The sequence below is a fragment of the Esox lucius genome, chromosome 24 (genome assembly GCF_011004845.1).
Source record: "Esox lucius isolate fEsoLuc1 chromosome 24, fEsoLuc1.pri, whole genome shotgun sequence".
In the NCBI taxonomy this organism is placed as follows: Eukaryota; Metazoa; Chordata; class Actinopteri; order Esociformes; family Esocidae; genus Esox; species Esox lucius.
Window position 1 is genome coordinate 9802226 of NC_047592.1, and position 16130 is coordinate 9818355.

General features: G+C 45.4%; 1 protein-coding gene across 1 annotated transcript; it reads left to right on the forward strand.

Annotated features, from left to right (window-relative positions):
* The first annotated feature begins 127 nt into the window (after positions 1-127).
* Positions 128-12158, forward strand: LOC105020662 (carboxypeptidase Z). The gene is made up of 12 exons (XM_010887859.4): positions 128-285; positions 1624-1656; positions 3213-3430; positions 3687-3843; positions 6418-6639; positions 6899-7128; positions 7287-7445; positions 8801-8959; positions 9113-9251; positions 10223-10362; positions 10488-10587; positions 11099-12158. The coding sequence occupies exons 1-12, from the start codon at positions 180-182 to the stop codon at positions 11449-11451; spliced, it is 2016 nt and encodes a 671-aa protein (XP_010886161.1). The 5' UTR covers positions 128-179; the 3' UTR covers positions 11452-12158.
* Positions 12159-16130: the final 3972 nt, after the last annotated feature.

Below are 16130 nucleotides of genomic sequence, written 5' to 3' on the forward strand. Positions count from 1 at the left end.
GCATGTTTTAATGAGCGATACCTCCTCGATCTACAGCCTGCCATCTGTCGTGAACATTTCTGTCTGTAATTTGATAGTCGACCGTAATACGTGTAATAAACGCACTTTTTATTGAAGTCCAGAAAGTTTTCATGTAATTAAGCGCAGTAGCTTAGCTTTGAGGTGCCACATCACAAACTATGGAATGTATACGGAGGAAAATGAAGACTGCTGTTGTTCTGAATACATTGGCAACAGTTGTCTGGTGTGCCTTTCCGCGCTGCGACCCTAAAGACGAATTTCTAGGTAAAATAGGCTTACTTTACTTTTTGTGAGAATGCACATTGCGTGTTTTTTTTTTTTTAAAGGAAGAATATTTGAAAGTTTAGACTATTTAAAAACATGTTTAGCCTGTCTACCACCCAAAGTGCATGGTTTTGAAATATTTCATTATCTTAAACAATGACACATGCAAAGTAGGATTACTTTATTTAGCCTGCAGTGTTAGCCTATTTAAGAATAAACTCAAATGATTGTGAAATAAAATGCGTGTTGTTCTTTAGAATAGAGTAGAAAGATTAAAGAAGCTATGTATATTGAAAAGTAACGTGATCCAAATAATGAACATTGTCAGTACTAAATCAGATCTTTGGCCTGTCCTATTTTAATGACAGACATTGGTGAGGAAATGTGGGTCGCATTTCCCTGCTCATAGTTTCCACGCATGAAACAATGGTGCAGAAGCCCTCCGCCCCAAGCCTGTTTGGGTAGAGATGTTTTACTTAATTCGTTCAAGTCAACCTACAGCTTGGAAGTTCGTTATTTGCACTGCTCAGGAACGAGATATACATAGAACAGTTTGTTTTTGATCATCGACACGCATGGAATAGTTCGTCTACGGTGCTGGACCCAATTAGATAGTTAAACTCATGGGTACAATATCAAAGGCCACCGTCCTGGATGGGAACCATTAAAAAGCTATGGTGGATTCGGCTTCAAACCTTGGCTGAGGCTGTCAGTTTGTCTTTCCCAAATTTGAAAATACACAATTCTGGAAAAAACTGTTGGCAAAAGAGAGCTTTTTTGCCACGGTGACCACATCGGACATCACTGGTTTGTAGCTTGGGCTTCATCTGGTTCATATACAGCCACTGGAAGGTCTGTTCTAACTTACTCGTCTATAATATATCGATTCCTATCCTATTTGTCCAATCTGTGTCTCGCCATTGCGCTGTGTCATAGTTAGAGTGGCCACTGATTTCAATATGTGTGATATAAAAAAAACGTATGTCATGTGAATAAAGAATAGTTTTATTAAATGTGTTTATATCAACGTATTAACTGACTTTTACATTTTATTTCAATGCCTCCCCTCCACAAAAATATGATAGCCTATATTGCAAAATGTATTATGGGTGATATGATTTATTTAACTAGCCATGGTTGCGACCACATGATAAAACGTGTCATTGAATGGCAGATTACTAGGCTATAACATATGATATTGTAGGACTGGCACACCTGTGCAGAAGAACGCACGAGGCAGTAGGCTAGAAGCAGACTTTACAGTAACACAGGAGAAAAACCGAGATCCTGCCATCTAGTGTTGAGTGCATGACTAACTAACATTCACTTGTCTTTCAGGTCGTTTTTGCAAAGAACCAGAACCGGAAAAACGTACGTAAAATGTTATTTCATCAAATAAATCCCTCAACCCATGCAAATGTGTTGCCTGTAAAGCTCCGTTGACAACAGTTGCTAAGGTCATTGCGTTTTATGGCCAAGTGTGAGCAAAGCATCTGACCATGAATGGGGGCGGGTCCGTGCACTGTGCCACACGGGTCTAGCTGTGCTCCGTATGTAATTAATGTAGTGGTGTTTACTGATCCAGGACCTGCCGTTAAATGTCAAACCAAGCAAAACAGTGGGTGGATTTCATCAGTCTCACATAGCAGCAATGCCTCCTTTCTTAAGGTTTAGACAATACCAGGGAGTTTTTTCTAGTAATTTCTTGTTGTTGCTCACGATGATGAGGTTTTAGTTGCGGGAATCCGTATAAGCACAACTGCCGATGTAAAAAATGGCTTTATAAAATACACTCACCTAAAGGATTATTAGGAACACCATACTAATACTGTGTTTGACCCCCTTTCGCCTTCAGAACTGCCTTAATTCTACGTGGCATTGATTCAACAAGGTGCTGAAAGCAATCTTTAGAAATGTTGGCCCATATTGATAGGATAGCATCTTGCAGTTGATGGAGATTTGTGGGATGCACATCCATGGCACGAAGCTCCTGTTCCACCACATCCCAAACATGCTCTATTGGGTTGAGTTGAGTCTGGTTACTGTGGGGGCCATTTCAGTACAGCGAACTCATTGTCATGTTCAAGAAACCAATTTGAAATGATTCGAGCTTTGTGACATGGTGCATTATCCTGCTGGAAGTAGCCATCAGAGGATGGGTACATGGTGGTCATAAAGGGATGGACATGGTCCAACCTGAAAGAACTGTACATTTATAGCATTTTATTCAACTGTGCACAATAGGGGTACTATCCATCTATCTATCTATCACACTTTTAAAGACGAATTTGCACTAAGTGATTAGGCTAAATGGGTTATTATGGCCTTAGGCCCCACCAAGCTATCAAGTGTATTTTTGGATGATAAATGTATGTATGAAATATTCATATTTTAATCTTCAAAGATAGAAATATTTGGGCTTCATTGGAGATAAAGTTTCAGACAGGGATAGGTTCTTACATCATGCTTATACATAGCACCATTCAATATCAGGTGCCTCTTTCATGTAAAGAAAATGATGATGATTGCCCAATGAACAAGCTTTTGTTTCCTCAAAAATCTTCTTTGTAGAAATGCAAAGAATAAAGTGAATAAACAACCTGGCGTGTATCCCTGAACATACTGATTTACAATAGAGAGAACATATGGGATTCTGGTCACCTTCTAGCAAGCAGGCTGATGCTACACCTACCAGAAAATAATTCACAACTAACCAATTATTCTAAGAATATTTCTCCACCCACATCAACAAAGCATTCGAGCAAGTCTCACGACATTAACTGAAACCTATTCTTAACATTGTGAAACAGTACACAGCATAAGGAAGCATTACACAATGAAGGGACATTGCATGTGGTCCATTGATGTACCAATGTATATTATTATATATATATATATATACTGATAAATCATCTCGTGTTACCCAGCCAAGTGCACAGACATCATGATGAGCTACTGCGACGACATGTCCTACACCCACACCATGTTCCCCAACATCCTGGGCCACAGGAGCCGCGAGGAGGCCGAGCTGGGCCCCGAGTATCTGCTCATCAGCGTGGTCCACAACCTGCTCAAAGGAAAGTGCACCCCAGACATCCGTCTGCTGGGATGCTCAGTGCTGGTGCCTCGCTGCGAGAAGGATAAGGTTTGATGCTAACAAAGACTAGCGTAATACCACCCGGACCATGTAATAACTTTCACTTATGTCGTAACTTTCAGCAATTAAAATAACTAAATTGCACACTATATACAGAATATGTATATACACATGTACGCACTGTATATATTCTTCAAAAAAAAAAATCGAACGGGTAAACCTAATAACTAATGTTAATTTTGTTTGTGCGATGTTCAGGAAAACGTTAAACAATGCCTCTTTTACATTTGTCTCCTAATGGAAGACGCTCAAGCCATGCAGGAGTACGTGCGAGGCCGTGAGGAGGAGCTGCCTCCACTTGTTTGAGGGCATTGAGATGGCCTGGCCCTACTTCATGGACTGTGACCGCTTCTTCGTCAGCGACCAGGAGGGCTGTTACGACCCGCTGGAGGGCCTTCGAGGTAACAGCGGCTGAGCTGCGGTGCCCTGCAAATGGCAGCTACTACGACCCACTGTACGAGATAGGGGCCATAACAGTGACCTGTTAGCACATACAACAACCCCTTCAACAACATGTAAAACCAGACAAAACGTTGAGTGTTCACGTTCATATCAATATTATAGAGAAATGAATTGAAAACCGGGCGGGCTTAGCTCGGCCGGCCCGCGATTAGAAGGGATGACTGTTGTTGCCCTAGCGGGATTCAAACCGGGGTCTTCTACGTGACAGGGCTGTGTCTGTAACCACTACGGCACTAAGCTGTGTGTGTCAGTATAGCATCTCGACGTTAGATAGCTTTGTCAAGCGTTAATGTCACATCAAGTTTGAATATTTAGCAATTGTTAGCGAGACTGAAGATGAATTATGCTATGCTATTTAACAAGGGGTGGGCGGTGAGTCAGTCAGTCAGTAGGAGACATTCGCTTACGCGGTCCGGCAAAAACAAGGCCACAGTAAACGTCATCCCTCACAAATGATGCGCCTCCCTTTGGCCAGTTGAGATATTGCGCATAGCTTACAAATCCCCTTTTCTTCTTAGAATTATTTTTGATTATGGTGCATCCCTTGGGCCACGTAAAATCATATTTGCTGGATCGTTCGTCGTTCACCCAAGACTTGTCAAAATCGTGCCAGCGGTGTTTGAGACGTGTGGCCGATTAAAGGCTGGAGACAGATGCCCGTCCCTTCCCTGATTCCATTGTGGGGGACAATAACACACAGTGGTGTGTTATAAATCTAAGAAGCATGCTGTGTGTGCCACCTGAGAATGGTCACCCGGTTACCACACAAGCCCTTCTGGCACACCAGAAGGACGTACCTGAACTGTGCACAGGTCACATTCGAAGGCCTCCTACGCCATATGCAGACAGATATTCCCTTTTACTGTTATCATTTACTGTAGGCTTATATGACCCAGTAAGGATCTGTATTTCTTCCAGTTATACGGAGCCATTGAGAAAGAACCCAGAGATTTACAGTTGTGCTCATACGTTTGCATACCATGTAAGGAACTGTGAAATGTTGGCAAAAAGAAGGTGTACATACCCTTGAATGTTTGGCCTTGTTACATACACACAAGGTGACACACACAGGTGACACACACAGGTGACACACACAGGTGACACACACACGTGAAAATGGCAATTAAAAGGTGAATTTCCTGCCCCTGTGGCTTATTGAATTGCAATGAATGATTTTGTTAGCTCTCACGTGGATGCACTAAGCAGGCTAGATACTGAGCCATGGGGAGCAAAAGGTTATAAAAAGATATCCAAAGCCTTGTAAATGCCAGTCAGTACTGTTCAATCACTTATTAAGAAGTGGAAAATTCAGGGATCTCTTGATACCAAGCCAAAGATTTCAGCCAAAACTGCCAGAAGAATAGTTCAGGATACAAAGAAAAACCCCCAGGTAACCTCAGGAGAAATACAGGCTGCTCTGGAAAAAGACAGGGTGGTGATTTCAAGGAGCACAATATGACGATACTTTAGCTGCATGGTCGAGTTGCCAGAAAGAAGCCTTTACTGCGCCAACAACACAAAACAACCCGGTTACAATATGCCCAACAACACCTTGACATGCCTCACAGCTTCTGGCACACTGTAATTTGGAGTGACGAGATCAAAAGACCTTTATGGACACAACCATAAGCGCTATGTTTGGAGAGGGGTCAACAAGGCCTATAGTGAACAGAATACTGTCCCCACTGTGAAGCATGGTGGTGTGTGTGAACGCTAAAGGCACTGGGAATCTTGTGAAAATGTATGGCAGACAACTTGCATTCTTCTGCATGAAAGCTGCCCATGGGACACTCTTGGACTTTCCATCACGACAATGACCCTAAGCACAAGGCCAAGTTGACCCTCCAGTGGTTACAGCAGAAAAAGGTGAAGGTTCTGTAGTGGCCATCACATTCTCCTGACCTTAATATCACAGAGCCACGCTGTGGAGATCTCAAACGTGCGGTTCATGCAAGACGGCCAAAGACTTTGCATGACCTGGAGGCATTTTGCCAAGACAAATGGGCAGTATACCTTGTGTAAGAATTTGGGGTCTCATAGACAACTATTACAAAAGACAGCACACTCTCATTGATGCTAAAGGGGGCAATACACAGAATAAAGAACTAAGGGTATGCAGACTTTTTAATGGGTTCATTTTTGCTTGTGCCATTCTGTTATGACCTACAGTCGAATATGAATCCCATTAGAAATAAAAAAGACGTGCGTTTTGCCTGCTCACTCACGTTTTCTTCACAAATGATACATGTATTACCAATTCTCCAAGGGCGTGCAAACGTTTGGTTTGAACTGTACATTGGTTTCGTAGATGCGCCACACACACACACACACACACAAGTCAAAACCTGAGGAGAGCCTGCGAGTCTGTCGACCTCTGACCACTGTGCCATTGAAGGCGGCTGCAGGAGGTTTAAAGAAGCACTGTTATCCTTTTAAATTCTAATGGTTTATGAATGACATTAAATGCTTTCACAAATCCTCGTGGTGAACGGCCCTTTCCTCCCATATCACAGCCACACAGGATGAAGCCCAGGCCAACATATACGATGCGCCGGAGGACCCACACACCGTCATCCAGTTCGGCTACCACTCCAACGCCCAGATGAACGGCGTCCTGAAGAAGACGGCCGAGCGGTGCCCCAACATCGCCACCACCTACAGCATCGGCCGCAGCGTGGAGGGCAGAGACCTGCTGGTGATCGAGTTCTCCAACAACCCGGGTGTTCATGAGCTGTGTACGTGCCGGCGGTCGTCTCTGTAGCACTGTTGGTGGGCTTTTTCCAAAAACGACACCCGTTGATCGCTCGGCGCCATTCAATTAGTCAGTCTGTATCCACGTGTTAACCAGGGCCAATGTGACTTTAGTGCGCGTTCCACGTGACTGTATGCTTCTGCCCTGGCCACGTCTCCCTAGAAATGCAGACAACCCCCCCCCCCGGGGTCTGATTGAATACACGCTAAATGCACCCCTGTCCTGTTGCTCCATATCAACAGTAGAACCCGAGATGAAATACATCGGCAACATGCATGGCAACGAGGTTCTGGGTCGGCAGCTGTTGATCTACCTGGCCCAGTACCTTTGTTCAGAGTACCTGCTGGGGAACCCCCGCATTCAGACCCTGATCAACACCACACGCATCCACATCCTGCCCTCCATGAATCCGGACGGCTACGAGCTGGCCGCCGCCGAGGTGCAGGGCGCCAACGACCCCGAGAACGACGAGGTGGGTTTGAATCCGCGATGTCGAAAACGCCTACGAGCCTTTGGTTTAGACTGTGACTTATTTCAAGTCACCGGGTGGTTACAATGCTGCCTTGTCTTGCATTCTAACCACCTCTCTGTGACCACCTCTCTGTGACCACCTCTCTGTGACTCCCTCAGACTTACAGTCACGGCTGGACCTTGGGTAGAGAAAACGCCCAGAACATTGACCTGAACAGGAACTTCCCTGACCTGACCAACATTGCCTACAGCCGACGCAGGCACAGGCGTTTCCGTAGTGACCACATCCCAATCCCAGACTCTTACTGGTTTGGTAAGGTACAGTATGAATTCCTACCCAGTAACATCTATGCTTGCGTTCTGCGTGTGATTTTATGCTACTGGAAAAAATTAAAAGCATACAATCAATAATGTTTTCGGGATTAGAATGTCAGCGAAATGATAAAAATGTATAAGCGTTTTTTACTGATTGTGTAATAAAGTTTTTGAATGTAATTTAGAATTATCTTAAGGATCCAGGCAGCAAAGCTGCAGGACTGTTGTTTTTGTGCTGGTTTTTATTATTATTATCCTCCATTTTAAAGGTTTATAGGGACTGTTCTGTTTGGTGAAGACTCACCAGAATTTGTACACATGTAGGTATGGTGGCTAATTGAAATAAATAACCTGATAGGGTGGATCCGCTGCATGGTTACCTAGCAACAACCTGTTGAACCGCTTGAACACAGCCCCACCATCCCTTAGAATGTTGAAGATTCTCATGAAGGTCTCATTCCTCATGGGGAACCATTTTTCCTCTGGGACCCGTAAAGTTCCCCCATCTTGGATTTCCCGCCATTTTGAATTTTGGGAAAAACCTTTAAGTCTTCTACTCATTAACTGTTGGTCCGATTGACTTGTGGGTTGGTATGCATATACCTAATACCCTTCTCTAGTATAACTTAGAAGAAAATGTTGAAGGTTGAAAAATAGGGAAATAGCATTCCCAGAAATTATGGTCATTTTAGTCATTTGTGGCCACCATTACAAAAACAGCTCTCAATCCTGAAAAAAATATCCTATAGCCATGCAAAGCCACATTCATGTCCAAAGCCTGTCCTGAAGATATCAATGCCGTGTGTCACCTCAGTTGGCCTGTCGGTGGCGCTATACCAATGTCTTGTTAATTATATTCATTCATCCAGAATGTTTCATAGACACATTTAGTGACACTCACAGACATTGTTTGATCAGATATGCATTTCTACTTAAAGGGAAAAGATACATGTATACTTCGTAGAAAATATCATATACTTGATCTCCATGACTTTAACCTGTTTTCACCAAGTGCAGAAAACAGAGAATCCAATAGCAAGGACACATTGTGGATCAGTTGCACAGTACTGTCCTGTGTAATGTGTCACTGTTTTGTTTTTTATGCCTTCCTGTTTCACTGCTTGCTGCTACATAGCCTGGAACCAGCGAATCACTGTATTCAAATGTATTTTAATTTCTGTTTGCTAGATGTCAGATTCCTAGCTTTGAATTAATCTCCAAAATCACCCATGGGTGTTAAAACACCCGCTGCCTGCTTTGACCTTGTTGTGCCATCCGTTTTGCGAACACCGTTGCCTAGCAGAGCACGTAAAAAAACCTTCAATCGTTACTATGCCTCCGTGGGTTAAATCTCGCAGGTGGCCCCCGAGACATACGCAGTGATGAAGTGGATCAGGTCCCTTCCCTTTGTGCTCTCAGCCAACTTCCACGGAGGGGAGCTGGTGGTGTCCTACCCCTTCGACCTCTCCAGGCACCCGCTGGAGCAGAAGATGTTCTCCCCCACCCCGGATGAACTGGTGAGACCCGGACTGACAGCAGAATGCAAACGCCAATGGGACTACAGCACTCTCCAGTGTGCAGGCAGTGTAACCCCACTGTGTGTCCTGAAGTGCGGTATCTACAGCAGAGAGATGTCCATGGATAACGTGTATTATTTTTTTTTGCTTTAGGTATTTAAGCAGATAGCAAGAACGTACGCTGACGCCCACGCGACCATGTCAGGAAGTGCCGCCGAAAGATGCGGGAGCTTTGGGAGCGCTGGTCAGGACGGCATCATTAATGGAGCGCAGTGGTACAGCTTTGCGGGGGGTAAGTGAAAGAAAAAAAACGGAATCGGTTCAAAACAGAAGAAAAACTATCCAGGACTGTGAAAGTGAATAACAGCACTGTGCCCATCAAGTGTTAAGTAGTCAGGAATGAGGAATGTACTTTCTAACTTTTCTCAGTCCCCTCCAGCTTTAAATTTTAGGAGGAGTTCCTGGTCCACACCTGCGGAGTACCTGGTTTGGGGGGCCTGTTGCTATCCCTGTCCTTGTCCACGTGGTCATACTTTTGACCTAGTCTAAAATAAAATACACTCTGGATTTAGCCCAGAGAAATGTATAAATTAGTCCAATTGGACTCTTAATTTCTCACCCGGCACAGCCAGAAGAGGACTGGTCTCCCCTCTGAGCCTGGGTCCTCTCTAGATTTCTTCCTAAAATTCGGCCTTCTTAGGGAGTTTTTCCTAGCCACTGAAATCCAACACTACTGTTGTTTGCTCCTTGGGGTTTAAGGCCGTGTGTCTCTGTAAAGCACTTTGTGACAACTGCTGTTGTAAAAAGGGCTTTATAAACAAATTTGATTGATTGATTATGTAGTGGTGGCCATTCATGGCTTCATTAGCGTTATTTTAGCAGCAGGATATTATGCTGGCAGCACTCAGATTTTCTTTAGCTCAATAAAAGCCATCATTGAAATTTATAAGGAAATATTGTTAACAATCTAGACTGTGAAAAATAACAGACAAGAATAACATTGGAACGGACATTAAACATGAAATGTACAAACTAGATTGCCTTATATATGTCAATGATGAAGAAAATCTGAGTTAGCGCTGCTAGCATAATATCCTGCTGCTAGAAGAACGGTAATGAAGCCTCAAATGGCCATCACTAGTGATAAGTGAGTGAAGTCTGATCGCCACCTGGTGGTGCTTCTATGCATTCTGTATGGATTATGGCAACGGCAAGCTTGTTGTTTGATTGGCAGTTAACCATTTCCTGTGGTCACGTGGCCAGGTATGCAGGACTTCAACTACCTCCACACAAACTGTTTTGAGGTGACGGTGGAACTGGGTTGTGATAAGTTCCCAGCTGAGGAGGAGTTATACACTGGCTGGCAGGACAACAAAGAGGCTCTACTCACATTCATGGAGTCGGTAAGTGACCTTGAGGCCAGCGTTTCATTCCGGAACATTCCTCCCATAAATGCTTCGGTTTTCAGTCACTCCTATTCATGTCTGAGAAGACATCTCCACTTACCCTGCCTCTCAATGTTTCCCAGGTCCATCGCGGGATAAAGGGAATAGTCAAGGATGCAGACGGGAATGGCATCAAAGGGGCAAGGATATCTGTCAAAGGAATAAGGCATGACATCACCACAGGTATTGTCTACACAGAGTTCTTGGCCTTCTTCTGCAGTATGTTTGGGGAATCTGAGTGGTAGGTATTTGATGACAAGATATCTTTGCTGATTCTAGTTACATTGAGTACCAAACTAAAGCGCCAATAAATCATACATTTCAGGGAAAAAAATGGTTCCCAAAAAGGCTTTCTGCAGATTAGAACTGTTTTTGGCTCCAGATAGAACCCTATTTCGAACCTTCTGTGAATAGGGGTCTACATGGAGCCCAGAAGTGTTTTACTGGAAACCAAACGTGTTGTACCTGTTGACAAAATGGTTTCAACTGGAACCAATAAAATTCTACCTGGAACAAAAAAAGCTCCTGTTGGAATCATAAAAAGGTTATTCAGAAGATTCACTCACAGGAACATCCATAGAACTCTATTAGAAACGTTATTCCTGAGAGTGCATTTTAACGGTGTAAAATAACGGTAATCTCCTATTTAAGATGTGTGTGACCTTTAAGCCGAAACCACTACCCCTGTTTCTAGCCGAAAACGGTGACTACTGGCGTCTTTTAACTTCCGGCATCCACATCCTGACTGCCTCTGCACCGGGCTACACCAAAGCCATGAAGAAGGTCCGCCTGCCGGCACACATGCAGAAGGCCGGCCGGGTGGACTTCGTCCTGGAGAAGGCCACGGTGGAGCCTGAGGTCGAGGAGGACCACGACATCCCGTCGATGGGGACCTACGAGCGCTTCGACCCCTACAACCACTTTGAGCGCTACTCCGCCAGCGAGCAGAACCAGAACAGAGGGGAGAGGCTCGAGAAGCCATGGTGGTGGAGCTACTTCAGCCACGCCCACGGCTCCGCCCCCACCTGGCTTCTCCGAAACGATTAGCGCACCCCCTCCCTAGCAACAGAATATTGTATGGCTCCCCCTACTCCAATAGACCCCCTTTCTCAACCAAAAGGACTTCTCATATCTGTTACAGCTCAATACTGGAACACCTAATTCAATTAATCAGTGGGAAGGCATCTTAGTTCCTGGAGCGCTGAAATACTTCTGGAATTCATCCTCTTCTAATCAGAACAACGACAATTAACTAGCAGGTAGAAACAAAAACCAGAAATCTGTCAGACCCGCAGTTACCTTCCCCTGGCTTAATGATTAGTTCAGTCATGTGTGCTAGTGATGGAATAAAATGTGCACCCCTGGAGATATTCCAGGATGAGAGATGGGAAAACTGCCCAACAGAATTAAAGACAGGCTCCAATTCGAGTTGAATATCATTCACATGCCGCTATCATGAAAGAGACACGTTTGATTTTAGCTTTATCATGGTTGCCCATGCTGTAGACTTTTCCTACCAGAAGAACCAAAACAAGATACGTTTGTCATAGCAATATGTCAGTGTAATAAGATGTAGTCAGAGTTATTCCCCATGTACTATGATGCTTTTCGTCCTCTTATAATGCTTAACTTCATAATGCAACGCTGTAAGGCAGAAAGGCTTCAACCCTTTCGTCTCTCCACACGCACATATTTTTATAATAAATATGTTTGTAATAAAACATAGTTAACGGAATAAACGATCTGTGACTATTGCTACTGTCTACGGAGTCCCATGTCAACTGTTGTTTAAATCAACTCGAGCTCGCTTGTGGTTTTTAGTGTCGCCATTTTACAGACCCTTTTATTCTGAGAGACGTAGAGTAGTGAGTGGAAACCTTTATGAACCTACAACCCCAGCATGGCACGCACCACACACACAAAATTGACATTTTCCCACTGTGAAGCATGATTTCTTCATGATGAGACAATTGCTGTTTTGGGTTGGACCCAGGCCTCTTTAAATTATGTAATGAAGCAGATTGTCCAGCAGAGGGCAGCCTAAATCCACGTGTCTTCTATCACGTCTTCAACTGACCTGCCTTTCTAAGCAAGGCAACAATTACTGTTGTCTGTATACTGCATTCCCCTTCTATACCACAAGGACACTGACAGCATCTGACCCCCCCTATACCACAAGGACACTGACAGCATCTGACCCCCCCTATACCACAAGGACACTGACAGCATCTGACCCCCCCCCCATACTACAAGGACACTGACAGCATCTGACCCCCCTATACCATAGGGACACTGACAGCATCTGACCCCCCCCCCCATACTACAAGGACACTGACAGCATCTGACCCCACCCCCATACCACAAGGACACTGACAGCATCTGACCCCCCCCCCCCCATACCACAAGGACACTGACAGCATCTGACCCCCCTATACCACAAGGACACTGACAGCATCTGACCCCCCTAAACCACAAGGACACTGACAGCATCTGACCCCCCCTATACCACAAGGACACTGACAGCATCTGACCCCCCCTATACCACAAGGACACTGACAGCATCTGACCCCCCCTATACCACAAGGACACTGACAGCATCTGACCCCCCCCCATACCACAAGGACACTGACAGCATCTGACCCCCCCTATACCACAAGGACACTGACAACATCTGACCCCCCATACCACAAGGACACTGACAGCCTCTGACCCCCCCTATACCACAAGGACACTGACAGCCTCTGACCCCCCCCCATACCACAAGGACACTGACAGCATCTGACCCCCCCCCCCATACCACAAGGACACTGACAGCATCTGACCCCCCCCCCCATACCACAAGGACACTGACAGCATCTGACCCCCCCCTATACCACAAGGACACTGACAGCATCTGACCCCCCCTATACCACAAGGACACTGACAGCATCTGACCCCCCCTATACCACAAGGACACTGACAGCATCTGACCCCCCCCCCATACCACAAGGACACTGACAGCATCTGACCCCCCCTATACCACAAGGACACTGACAACATCTGACCCCCCATACCACAAGGACACTGACAGCCTCTGACCCCCCCTATACCACAAGGACACTGACAGCCTCTGACCCCCCCCATACCACAAGGACACTGACAGCATCTGACCCCCCCCCCATACCACAAGGACACTGACAGCATCTGACCCCCCCCCCCCCATACCACAAGGACACTGACAGCATCTGACCCCCCCCTATACCACAAGGACACTGACAGCATCTGACCCCCCCTATACCACAAGGACACTGACAGCATCTGACCCCCCCTATACCACAAGGACACTGACAGCATCTGACCCCCCCCCCCCCATACCACAAGGACACTGACAGCATCTGACCCCCCCTATACCACAAGGACACTGACAGCATCTGACCCCCCCCCCATACCACAAGGACACTGACAGCATCTGACCCCCCTATACCACAAGGACACTGACAGCATCTGACCCCCCCCCCTATACCACAAGGACACTGGCAACATCTGACACACCAGTCAGTTTTATGAACCAGAATGTATCATATTAGACAGCGCTCTAACGCACCTGCTTCAATGCACTCTAGTGCCGTTATCTTCAGTATTTTGTCTTACATTTCACAGAGATTTGAATTCATCTGACCACAAATGCTCAGTTGTGTCTTGTAGCCAGTTGTCTTGTTCTGCCACATGTTAACTGATACCACAAGCCCTTTTACAGGTCTGCAAACAAGTGTGCCTTCTTCTTTATAACTAGTAAAGCATACATTATTGCCTGGCAATATCTTACATTATTTAATATAAACCACTCCATAACATTCTGCTGGAAAATACAATAAATGCACTATTCAATCTTCCCATGACACACTTGCGCTAATGTTCAGCTGCTTAATAAACAAAAGCCTAATCTGATTTATGTTGAAGCATGTTTTCTGAAGTCAACACTTCTGATATATTAATCTACAAACGATCTACAACGCTGCCTGCCATCACTGCTGCGTTGTTACTTAACCCGTCCTTGCATCGTGACCAGACCACAGCCAACTTATTCAGTGACCGCTGGAAGGAACTGATATTGTACTGTATTATTCTTCAGACAGATAATGAAATTGCTGGTGTGTATACGTTGACCTTGAAAGAACAAGTGACATTGCGACCCAGGCTTAACAATACACGCAGTGTTTCCTGTAGACCTTTTGGGGGACCATAAGCACGATTTGGTCAGGTCCCCCAAACTATCCCCCCCACATGTCCACCCCCCTGGTGTAGGTAGAGAAACACATGCAACACGGCCTCCCACAGATTAGCATTCATGACCAAATATCTATTCAAGTGAACTGACCCCAATTAACATTTTGGTATTTGCATGCAGAAATCATGCATATTGCATAGTAAAACGAATGCTTCTTTATGAGCAATATTCTGTTTCAGGTGAACTATCCTTTAAGATAATTCCCGGCCACCATCTTATGTCTGTTGCTCCACAGATGTTAAAACATTATCATGAGTAAAATTCAGGCTGTTATAAATAACACATCACTGATCTACACGGTACAGTAGATTAGGACAGACTGCATTACGTTATTCCAGTCTGGAGTATCAGCAGAATAATCGACTTTGCTCCGCAGTTCTTCAGAAACAAAACACCTCCGTGCTCAGGCCTTGGGAAACACATCCTCCCCTGCATCCCAGTGCGTTTCCATACGGCATCACGAAGCATCGTTGGGGATCCCTAATGTGACATGGGAAAACACTATGGCGTGAGATACACAGAGTGACGCACTGTGGACAGTGGATATAGGAACCGCAGGCCAAACTGACTTTCACTGTCAGACCGGACCACTGACACGGAACAGCCCTTGTTCATTGGACTGGTCTACTGACACTGGACGTCTCCGGTCCGAAGCTCAGGACCAACTGAACAGTGTGCACTGTTCATACAGCGACCGCGTGGGCCTGAGGCCAGCCAATACCCTGCACTCCTCTCTTGACTGTGAAAGAGGGAGGTATGGGGAGGTCACATGCCTCAGAGCGGGTCTGTACAGGATTGACCCGTTTGGCCCTGCTGGGACCTGTTCTCCCACAGCTACCCATGTGAGGTGGCGTCCCGGGTCACCAATTACTTAGGAAGGCTGAGAAAGTTGCATGGAGCCGCCATACAACGCCATGTTATATTAGTTTCACGCTGCTCAGGCAGGTAGAGGGGACTGCAAAACAACACTTTGGTTCAGTTCAAGGAAGCGGCTGCTTTTATTCTCAAAGGAGCTTCAAAGTCTCGCCTCATATCTGCAGTACTTCAGTTCTAACGGTCCAGATAGAGCCTTCATTTAAAATACGGTGGTTCGTCACTGCTTCAGTGATTCAAAGCTATGGACAACACCGTGGGCTTAGCAAGGATACAGCAATGACTTCATACATTGTTTTGTTGATCGTCTCACTGTGTTTGAGTGTATTGCCATTTGAAATACGTATACATATATTTATAATTTGGTGGTACATTTCTACAGCTGAGCGTGGGCAGTGCCCAAATGGCAATTTCTCGTTGAAAAGAATGAGATGAACTCACTTGCCCCCACGACCGACACTGTGGTGAGGATGTGCCTTTAATGTCCAGTCCACCAGTGCACTGAAACTCCCCAATCCCATTGACATGCCGAGGCACCAGCAGTCTGGGTTTGCATAGTGGAGCTCCGGGTCGCTCCTCTCAAACT

Excerpts from the sequence above, each read along its gene's own strand:
- LOC105020662 (XM_010887859.4), top strand. The coding sequence starts at position 180 with ATGGAATGTATACGGAGGAAAATGAAGACTGCTGTTGTTCTGAATACA. Across the intron at positions 286-1,623 it reads CCCTAAAGACGAATTTCTAG|GTCGTTTTTGCAAAGAACCA; the intron begins GTAAAATAGGCT and ends CTTGTCTTTCAG. Across the intron at positions 10,588-11,098 it reads AAGGCATGACATCACCACAG|CCGAAAACGGTGACTACTGG; the intron begins GTATTGTCTACA and ends CCCTGTTTCTAG.